General features: G+C 30.7%; 1 protein-coding gene across 1 annotated transcript; it reads left to right on the top strand.

Annotated features, from left to right (window-relative positions):
- The first annotated feature begins 10,658 nt into the window (after positions 1-10,658).
- Positions 10,659-11,726, top strand: LOC132628880 (uncharacterized). Its single transcript, XM_060344635.1, has one exon. The coding sequence runs from the start codon at positions 10,659-10,661 to the stop codon at positions 11,724-11,726; it is 1,068 nt and encodes a 355-aa protein (XP_060200618.1).
- The last annotated feature ends 245 nt before the right edge of the window (positions 11,727-11,971 follow it).

Genomic DNA, 11,971 nt, shown 5'->3' on the forward strand with positions numbered 1-11,971 from the left:
GCTCGAGGAGAAAGCGTTTCGTACCAAAATATAATCATATTCCAATGGTTTGAAATCGATATTTTTATTTGAAAATGAGAAATTTCATTCATCTCATGACACATTGGTAATTGATCAACTTTATCCTCAATGCATAATCTCAACCTAATTCAAGGTTTTGTTTTTTTCCTGAGTAATTTCCTTTGGGTCAAATGACATTCTTTTTTCTTTGGGTATCTAAAATTTACTAATTTAGTTCAGTATCGTGTAAGTGTTGCTCGAGGAAAAAGGGTTTCTTATCAAAATATTATTATATTCCAATGGTTTGATCGATATTTTTGGTTGAAAATGAAAAATTTCATTCATCTCACGACACGTTGATGGTTGATCAATTTTATCCTCAATGCATAATGCCATAATCTCAACCTATTTCAAGATTTTGTTTTTTCCCTTGAGTAATATTCCTTTGGGACAAATGAGAGCCCACAATCACGCCTTCAACTTCTGTGTATTTTGCATCGCATATTGTAAGATCTAATAAGTAGTATGCATACTGACTTCGCACTTTTGAGAAGATTATGTTATTGTTGGGTTGCTGAAAAAAAAAAAAAAAACAGGCGTGACAAAAATTTGTGGCAATATTATCTGAAAAGAACAACTGAGAAATGGTTGTCCTTTCTGTCCTTAGATTTATGGATAAGTTTCAATGAAGGTGTCCTTATATGGTGCATGCTAATTACTAGCTCTGATCCTTTTTTGATGATGTGATATTTTCATTACTTTAATATTTCTTGCTCAGTAATGAAATATGAAATTCATTTTTAAATTTTGTGCCTAATAACATATATCATCATATAAAATAGAATATATGGAGGAATTTCTAGTTTTTAACAAACAGTATGTTACTATTCAAAATAATAAAATCTAGATAAAAATATTATATTCAAAATGAGTATGTTTTAAACTTTTAAAACGATAGAGCAAAAATAGATGATTAATGAGTTTTTATTCCACAATATATTATTGAGTTTTAAGGCTGACTCGATGAAGTTTTATTTAAAATTAAACATTAGCTAATCCATTTTTCTTGTATTTCTTAACGGCTCAAACAATACTATACAAGAGAATATCAAAATTTAAGTATGAGTGCCATTATTAGTTATGACTTGAAACATGTTATGAACTTGGTACAACAATATTACTGCATGAAAATTTTGTTTTGAGGATGATGTGTGTTGATTAAGTGCTTTTGGATAATATAGAAATTGTAGTTGTTGAAGTTCAAGCAATTCTTGAACTTTATAGTTCGTGAAATTGCAAATAGAACTACGAGTTATAATTTCTAGAACATCATCTTTTTCATTTGCTTTTCAAAAGATTTGATTATCTTATCATCAAAGCCGCAAGATCTTTTGAAAATCTATAGTTGTACAATAGCACATGCATCAAATTAATCAATCCATGTCACTCCATTTTGACATTTTCGAACATTTGAATTTTATGTTTTGTGAAAAGGATCCTAAGAGAAAAGACAGCAGGCATTCCATTATCAGACTCTACCGACAACAAGCCTTGGATGTTCTCCCCACGTCAGCTCCACGTTAAGTCATCAATGCAATTCATCTTTCCAGATTTTTTTTAAAATTATTATAATATAACTAGTAAATTTATTCGCCCTTCGCGTGTTATAAAAATACATCATTTTATTAACTTAAAAACAATAAGAAAATATATGTTCTTGGTAGACATTAATTTCAACATTTAACTTAAAGTTTAAGTTTGTTTCTACCAAAAAAAATAAATGAAATTTGACTATGTCAATGTGCCAATAGTAGATCAGTGAAATACATGAAATTCATGGACTTACTGAAAAAATGAAGAAGAAAGACACAGAGGGAATTAAAAAGGAAATAAGAACCTAACCTACCCCTTGTTTGTTAACCTCAACACTCTCTTTGACTACATTTACCTGAAACAAAAAAATGAGAAGTTCAAAACTGAAAACCGTACAACCCATAACAGCAATATGAAAATATTGAAAAGATTAAACTTTCAAACATTTACAATCCATACGCACATTGTTGAAAAGCTGAGAATGATCAAAGTTTCTCATAAAAAAAAAAAAAAAATTACAACCCCATAAGCATAAAAGTAAAAAAATTTAAGAGAAAGGAATGCTAATCACCTTCCAATCAACAAAATCAAAAGGGGAAAAAACTAAACGCACATTTATAGATGTAGGTTGACACAAAGAATGACACTAAGGCATTAAAATTATTGCTGCAAAACAGATAAAAATGGCTTATTCTTACATTTTAGTGATATGCAAATTTAGTTGCATCACTTATATCCGAAAATTCAATATCACCAAACCTTAGAAAGATTGGAAAATGATATGTATAAGAATAAGCACGATCATGCATTTTAATATCTTGTCTTTGTCATGCCTAGTAAAAATTTGAAAACATTGAATTTAATTCTTATTACGTAACAAACATACAAAAGAAAAAAAAAAAGAAAAAAAAAAGAGAAGAATGTTTCTAACTTCTTATTATCAATTTCATCTGCCTTTTCTATCTCTTTCTGATCCTGGCCTATAATCAAATTAAATTAAATACCAGAAGGCATAAGCTCAAAAGAAAAACATGTCGTGTAAAAGGAAAAGCATAAACCATTTGAGGGGACAATTACATTAGACTCGGGAATAAGATAAGAAAAATAGTAATTATCAGTTGTGAAGCCATAAAATGATATTCAGGAATAAGAACAAAATTTCAAGCTTTTGTTTCTTCGATCGTGCTACAATGTAAAGTCCATGTAAATTCTAATAATAAATAAATTAATGGAAGAAATTAGTAGAGGGTCTTTCTTTTATTTTAAGCAATATCTTGAGCTGAAAATAAAACAAAAAGGCCCAAAAATTGATAAAAAGGATAAATAACAATCCAGGCAAAAAAAAAGAGGTGCCACATACACATACTTTATGCGTAACTTTATTTATTTATTTATTTATTTTTCCTTTTTTTTTAGCTTTTTATATCATTTTTCTCAATTATTTTATTTTAAGAAGTCATCTCCATAATTCACACCCTCTCATCTTCGTAACTTCTACTCTTAATTAATTAGAAATATTCATAATTCTCAAGTCTTTCATGTTCATAATCCCCTAATTATTTAATATATCATTTTCCTCAATTAATTAGCAATATTCATAATTCTCAAGTCTTTCATAACCCCTAAGCAAATGTAAACGTTAAATAATGCTATAATTATGAATTGAAGAGGGAAAAAACTATACTGTCAAAACATAATGTAACCAAATTCTTAAATAGGAAAAAAAAAAAGGGAAGGAAAAACTACAATCATTTTTTAACCCTTTCATTCATGTCATTCAAGAAGCTAAAACGAATGTACTCTAATTTAATCGGTGACCATTTGAATAATCTCCCCAGGATTGCTAATTACCCGAACAATAGATTACAACAATTATAATTCAAACTCTAAAAAATGAGCAACTTTACATTGACACCAAATAATATAAAGCATCCTTATACAACACATAGTCATAGACACATAGAATTCTACATATATTATAAAAGTTTTTTTTAAAATTCTAAAATAGAAATGAAAATCCAAATAGAAAAATAACTAACCCTACCTTCTTGTGTAATTGTTGTCAACAATATAAAAATGGTAGTAGACTTTGATAGAATTATTTGGCTTATCTAAGCAACAAAGTCTATATATTTTACATATATTAAAGAGTATTAAGTATAAATATTCTAGACTAAACTATGGTATCATGATCAGAGGCGGATCCAGTATTTAAATTTTATGGGTTCAATATTAAGATTTTTAGCATCGAACCCATTATATTTTTAAAGTTAGGGGTTCATATCTACTATTTATTGCAATTTCAATAATTTTTTACACATAAATTTAGGCTGCGCACCGAAAGTTTGGGGTTCAGTTGAACCCCTACCTTGTAGGCTACATACGCCTCTGATCATGATCCTTCTCAAGGATTTTTAGTAAAAAACAAACAAAAAAGGGAATGATCAATTGCAGAAGTTCTAATGGAAAAATTGAACTTTCTCAAAGATACCACATGCTAAAAGTACCAAGACACTTGCTAAAAATAGTATTCGAATACCTGACATAAGGGATAGTTCCTTCTCATCAGCATAATTTTCATTTAGGCTTTTAATCTCTCCTCCTCCGTTCTACAATACCTTCCATTTATTGGACTGAGAATACCATGTAGGGGTGATTTCAATTAGGTGTCATAAACTTACACATTAAATAATTAGGGGGTTATGAATATAAAAGACTTGAGAATTATGAATATTACTAATCAGTCATAATTCTAATACTAATTAAAAGTAGAAGTTATGAAGTTGAAGGGAGTGTGAGTTATGTAGATGACTTTTCAAATTAATGTGACACCTCTCTATGGCGTTCATTGCTATTTATTTTTATTCTCCTTTTTTGAATTTTTTTTGGTTTTTTAAACATAATTTACTAATTAAATGGCTTAAAAAAGCCTCACAAAATAAATATTGTACTAAATAGCACTTATTGAATAAATGTTGTGATCAAGTCACAAAATAAATATGAGCATTGAATAAAGCCCACGTATTCCTTTATTATTGCTTCATTGTAGCTCCACGATAATTTAGGAAATATAAGTACGTATAACATTCCAGGATTGTAGTTGTACTACAATTAAGGAAAATAAATATAGCCACCGTTTCATAATACTAGGAGACGCCTCTTACTTAACATATGCGTTTTTTTTTTCCTTTTCGTTTTGTCAATAAATCAGAGAGTCTCCTTAATTACTGTTCATTAGATAAATAAGTTTTTGAAGATGGCGTGGTGAAGAAATCTATACATTTCATTGGCTTGACTGTTAAATGAGAAATCTCAGATGACTCAACGAATCCAACTATCATAATTTTCTTTTCCCTCATGTTTTATCTTCATATTTGTAATTAATGAATTTGTTAGTTATGATTTCTTTTTTTTTTTCTTGGTCTTTTTTTCTTTTTAATCTGTCCGTAAATCAGTTCCGTATCATAATCTCTGCAAGCAAGGCAAATAACTTTGGCTCTCTCCAATCTCTTTGTGGATTCTCAAGAAACTAAAGATCATGGTTAGATTTGGTGTCTGGAAAAAAAACATGGGTTGACAGTGTTAAATTTTTTACCTCTGCATTTACAGTTTTTGTTTCCTGATCTTGTTGTGTAGATAATGTTAATTCTACTACGATGAGAGAAAGACAGAGATGTATGTGAAGAATACATTATATATAGAAGATGCTTCCTTTGAACTTCGTGTGAGAACAAGGTTTCTTTTAGGATAAAATATTTGACAATTTTTAATTCAATTTCAAGGAAAATTGGATGTGAAAAGGTATTTCTTCAGTTTTGTACGTTTGTAACTTAATTTCTTTTTTTCATAAATTGATTTTTTTGGCTCATGATATTCGATAATCATGAATAGTTTTAGGACTTCTTATAGTTTTTGTCAAATATCTCTAAACACCGGATGATTTATTTACAAGAGGCTTTATATACGGATATATCTTGTGTTTAATTAAGTACAACTTGAATAATTGACATGACATATTTCTTGTAGCCTTTTGAATGCTATGCCTCATGTAAAATTGTATGCTTTCACGGGCAAGAATTCTGATTGTAAAAGGTGTGGTTCATAGCTTTGTGGAAGAATGTAGAAACTTGAAACTAGAAGATTTTGTGCTCGACACCTTTTTCTTTTTTTGTGCAAAGTGGAGAATTTGGAGATCTGTATACTCCTTTCTTATTTGACAATTGACGTAGATTATTACGATTAAGGAATCTGGTGGGAGTGGATGTATGGATTTCTTCAACTTCTTTAGAAGATCTTTCGCGACGCAGTGATTGAAGTACAAATTAGCCCGGTGAAAGAATAACAAATACTCAATGATTTACAAAAAAGAAATACAAATGCAGACTATTATTTTGGTCACTAAATCTACATCTTTATATATTAATGTAATTCTGATCTTATGTAATATAACAAGATGATAAATTCTATTCTTTCTTATTTCCCTGAACATTATTTTCATTCTGTCGTTTTATTAATTTCTGGACTTTCAATTTTTAAGATTATTTCCTATTCTCGTATTATGTTGTTATATTAATTTCCCGGCTTTCAATGGTTTCTTATTGTATATGGGATTTCTATGAAGCATTGGCTTTTTGTGGTTTTTATTTAACAATTACAAGTAGTAATTCTTTTCTTCTGTTCTGATCTTCCTCTAATTACTACTTTTTATTTAAGATTGCTTTTCTTCTGTTGGACTAAAATTCTCTGTTTCTTTTGGGGCTAAATATGTCTCTTATTATGAATAAAAATTACCTCTAAATACATTAACTAAATAATGGTTATTAATTTTAATAATTAAATTATTTGTGAACAAAATATAAATAGTAAGGACAGGCTAGAAGACTTATGTTACATATTCGTTTTTCCTATAACATGAAATGTTAGCTTCTCTTTCCTATGAAAGGATTGTTTCTCGAGAACTATGTGCACTTCTATTCTTTTATATGTATTTTTCTTATACATTTTGATCATTTAATTTTACATTTTGCATATGTATATCTCATATTTTATATTTATTTGCTAACTTTTTAATAAATTTTTAACTTTTCGATAGCAACTAAATTTTTAAAGACCGTGTGTAGCGCGAGCAATTTCACTAGTAATTAAGAAAAATAATATAAAAGCCAAAAAAAGAAGAAAAATGATAAATAGGAATGGTGACCATAGAGAGGTGCCACATCACCTTGTCTATACCAAGCTTTATATTATATATAGATTGGTTGGACATATATGAGTAATGATGGAGCTAAGAGAGTTTTCGTTAAGCAGATCAACTTTTATAAAATTAAACTAAATCAAGCTTATATTTTTTATTAAAGGGATTCAATTTTTGTATTTACCATGTATGTTATTATTTTTAGCTTGTAATATACATGTATAATAGGTAAATATTTGAACAAAGTATCATATGAACTCCTTTGCTTCAATGTGACTCCGCCACACTAAATATATGCGGCTTCTTAAATTTATGAGATAAGGGTCAAAAACACACCTCAACTATAACATTTTTTTTTAGTTTCATACCTAAACTACCAGAAGGTTGAGAAAACTACCTAAACTATCACTATCTAGTTTGCAAAACACACCTAAACTAAATGTGTGAACTCACTCTCCAAAAGGCAAGTGAAGCTGAAGTTTTCTCAAAAAAATTGTCCACATGGCATAAGTAATGCTATGGTGGCACCTACATGGAAATTAAAAAAATAATATTTTTTTATAAAAAAAGTGACTATATATTTTTTTTTAAAAAAACTGCATTACTTTTTTAAAAAAATCAACATTTTTTTAAACAAATATGAATAAAAAAAATTGTAAAAAAATATCTAAAAATTTAGAAAATCAGAAAGAAAAAAAAAGATTTAAAAAATGGAAAAGTTGATTTGAACAAAAAAATGTGAAAACTAAATAATCAGTTTTCTTATTTTTTTTTTTTAAAATAACTTTTCCATTTTTTAAACTATTTTTTTTTAATTTTCTATAATTTTTGTTTTTTTTTTTACAAAAATTATTATTTTTCAGTTTGTTTTTTCAAAACAAATAGTTTTTTTTTTTAAATTTCCATGTAGGTGCCATTGCGACATTATTTATCCACATGGACAACACTTGACAATATTTTTATATAAAATCGAGAGTGCAGATCACATGCCATTCAAGAATAATTTGAGTTGTGTTTTGCAAACTAGATAGTGATAGTTTAGGTAGTTTTCTCAACCTTTTGATAGTTTAGATATAAAACTAAAAAAAAAAAGTGATAGTTGAGGTGTGTTTTTAACCCTTATCTCTAAATTTATTCAATTTTGGCTCGTGCCTATTGAATATTTGATTTCAAACATCCTCTCCCGTTAAAGGACGAATCTATCATATAAGTTACAAATTGAGGTGGATTGATCAATTGCTTTTGTCCATATCTTGAATATTTATATCATTAAATATTTATTAGTTTTTTATTGTGAACCCAATTATTATTATATATTCTTTCTGTCTCAGCTACGTGAGACCGTTGGAATTTAAATATTCAAATTTCTAAATTTTGACTGTGAATTCGGACATAAAAATTTTAAATTTTTTAAAACAAAATTTATATATTTAAAAACTATGTAAAAAAAGTATATTATAAATGGCAATAATTAAACTCTACCCTAACCCCTTTTCCTAATGTCTATCCTTTCTGTTTTAGCAGACAAAGCAGGGATATCAGAAGCACCATCGAAGAATATTTGTGAAACATGGCCGGAGAGTCTCTCCAAGACTTAATCCATACGTTTAGTCTCTCTTTAAAAAAAAAAAAAAAAAAAATTCTTCAGTTTTTCTCCCTTGTGACATGTCTTTTCTTGCTTGGTGTTTTTTTTTTCAAATCCACATATGATCCACACGTTTTATATTTCTGGTTGATTATTTTTTAAGGTGTTTAATTGGCATATTTTAGTAGAAATTAAGTATTCAGTAGTTACGAGTTTTAGCATATATGCCGGGCAAAATTTAAGGGACCATGTCCGTGTATGGATTCAATTTTTTTTTTTTTTTTGAGTAGTCGCAATCCTTCTAGTACTAGTGCAAATATGTACAGATATAATTTTGGCAATTGAAGTACACAAACCCCAACTTCATGCCATGTTCATCTGTGTAACACTACTAAAAGACTAGCAAAGTTGCAACTAAGGATAATAGGTTAAGGACTGCATTAAACTAGCTAATCTAAGGCATAAAACACCTCTACGGTGAATTGTTAGCGTTATGATTTTAATGATGACAAATTGTGTAGGTACTATACTCAAAGGTTCAACCAAACCCATTGGACAGAAAAGCCCAATGGGCAAAAAGAGTTTAGTCGGCTACAAAGGAGTACAAGCCCAAGTCAGCTGCATAAGAAAAGTAATTCAAGGCACGAAGAAAATAAGCTATTTTATTTTTGGAACAAGTTCTTGCTTTATTTTTGGAAATTAGGATCCTCAATATTCCTAATTTACAAGGATCAATTCTTTTGGGTTGATATCTTTGCTGAAAAAGAGTCTAAACGGCTAGTTGATTTGAAGACTCTATAAACAAGACTTTAGAGACGAAGAAAACATACTTTGGTCTCATACTCTCAAGCTCTCTGCTTTACTTTTCACAAACATTGTATTCTTGAGTGATATAGTGTAAAAAAAAAAAGGAGAGATATAGTATAGTTTATGAGGCATTGTATCAAAAAGATCACGAGTGTTTGAGTGTAGACATAGGGACTCTATTCAAACAAACCATTGTACCAATCCACTTACAAAGAGCTGCAAAGAACACCCTTGCAACCCAAGGGGACTGGACTAAGATTCACATTGAATCTGAACCAGTATAAAATACTTGATGTCATTTACTTTCTGCACTTTTATTACTGCATTGCTTTATAGTCGACTAGGGTTCCAAGTTAGTCGACTGTCTGAGTGAAAAAGTTACAATTCACCCCCCCCCCTCTCTTGCGCTTTCAATTGGTATCAGAGCAAGGTCTCACATTTCATTGCTTAACAACAAGTGAGAAAAGATCAAATGGCTGCATATCAAATTCCCGGAGCAATCTTACAAGATGGGCACTCCACAACAAGACCACCCTACTTCAATGGTGAACACTACTGTCATTGGAAAGAAAGGTTCAAGATCTTTGTGCAATCAACAGACTATCAAGCATGGATCGTGATCAAGAAATGACCTAAGCCTATCCCAAATGTGGATGCAAAGGATACAAATACAAAAATTGATCTGGAGTCACATGATGTGACTAAAGAACAACATGAGACTCTATCAACAAATGCTAAAGCAATAGCTTTGCTGTACTGTGCAGTCAGTGAAGAGAGTATGCCAAAATATCCAACTGTGAGACTGCAAAAGAAATGTGGGATAAAATTGAAGTCACTTATGAAGGAACATCAAAAGTGAGGGAAACCAAAATTGATGCACTAAGGCATGATTATGAAGCTTTTAGCATGAAGGATGATGAGAACATTGAATCAATGTTCACCAAATTTAGCAAGATCATTGGTGAACTTAAATCTCTTGGAGTGACCTACACCAATTCTCAACAGGTGAGAAAACTTGTCAGAAGTCTACCAAAGACTTGGGAAACCAAGGCGATTATTTTGGAAGATGGAAATCTGGACAATTTCACCTATGACGAACTAAGAGGAAATCTGATGGCCTTTGAAAAGAACTATATTCAAAGATGTCAGAAGGATGAAAAGAAAAAAATGGTTGCCTTCAAATCTCAGGCTGAAGAATCGGATGATGAGTTTAAAGAAAAAGAAGTGGCCATGATTTCTAGGCATGTGATTGAAGCCATGAGAAGATCTAGAAACAATAGAAAAGGAAGTTCAAATTTCAGAAAAGGTAAAACTTCCACTGTTCAAAGAAATGATGGAAAATGCTACGAATGTGGAAAATATGGTCACATTGCATCTGAATACCCTGAGGAAAAAAGGAAACCATCGAAAAACTATCAAAAACAAAGAGCATTCAGCAGTTAGACTGAAGATGAAGTCTCTGAAGATGATGAAGAAGGAATGGAGAACATTTGCTTCATGGCAATTGGTGAAACTAGCGAGGTAAGACCTTATCACTGTTCTAACTGTAGTGAAACTCAAGAATTGCTTGATCAAATACTTGAGGATTTTAATAGAGTGTTTAATGAGTATAAGAAACTTAAGAGAGAAAGAAGGGACTGGGAACTTAAACTAAAAGTAGTTGAAATAGAAAGGGATCTTCTTCAAGAAGAAGTTGCGGACTTGAAATTGCAGCTTAATGGGTTGCGTAGGTCCACCAGCCATAGCTCAGTTAGATCTAACCAGTTGACCCGTAACAACAAGTCAACTCGGAAAAGACCTATCAGTGATAGTAATACCTCTGAAAATCTAACGGTATGTCAAACAATTATGAGGAGACAGATCAGTCTAATAAAAGCTTTCAAACAACTGAAAGGAAGTCTCCAAAAAATATTCATAAGTCGACTACTCAGTCATTCTCTGAAAAACACTCTTTTCAAAAATGTTTCTGCTGTGGAAAAACGGGTCATAAATATCTTCAATTTAGATTTCGCTACACATCTTCTCCAGGTTGGATATGGAAGCCCAAGACCAATCATCAAAGCACTAACTCTTAAGGACCCAAGGAAGCTTGGGTACCTAAAAGAAAGTAGCTCCTTTGTTTTGCAGGAACACCACAAGAAAAAATCAAAAGGGAAATGGTATCTAGATAGTGCGTGTTCCAGTCACATGACAGGCGACAAAAGCTTGTTCAAATCAATCGCAGACATTGATGGAGGATTAGTTACTTTTGGTGATAACTCAATAGGAACAGTAATTGGTACAGAAACTATTTCGTTTAATAACTCTTGTGATATCACTAATGTTTATCTTGCTGAAGGACTCAAATGTAACCTCTTAAGTATCAATCAGCTATGTGATTCTGATTTAAAGGTAAGATTCAAGAAAACAGGCTGTGTCATAGAAGACAAAACTGGAAAAGAAATTCTTCCTGGCAGCAGAACAAAAAATGTGTATGTGCTTGACTCTGTTAAAAGTCCAGCTGGACACTTTTGTTTGGCTTCAATGGGAGAAGATCCTTGGGTTTGAAACAAGAGACTTGGCCATGCTAGCATGCGGCTAATTGAAAAACTAGCCAAACACGATTTGGTCTTAGGCCTGCCTAAAGTAAACTATTCAAAAGATCATATATGCGATGCTTGTCAGAAAGGTAAGCAAACAAGATTCTTTTAATTCCAAAGATATTGTATCCACTTCTAAACCATTGCAGCTTCTACATATGGACCTTGTTAGTCCTACTAGAACTGCTAGCATTGGAGGAAAAAGGTATGCTT

The sequence above is a fragment of the Lycium barbarum genome, chromosome 2, assembly GCF_019175385.1.
Source record: "Lycium barbarum isolate Lr01 chromosome 2, ASM1917538v2, whole genome shotgun sequence".
In the NCBI taxonomy this organism is placed as follows: Eukaryota; Viridiplantae; Streptophyta; class Magnoliopsida; order Solanales; family Solanaceae; genus Lycium; species Lycium barbarum.

Coding starts and splice junctions, on each gene's coding strand:
- LOC132628880 (XM_060344635.1), top strand. CDS start 10,659: ATGGAGAACATTTGCTTCATGGCAATTGGTGAAACTAGCGAGGTAAGA.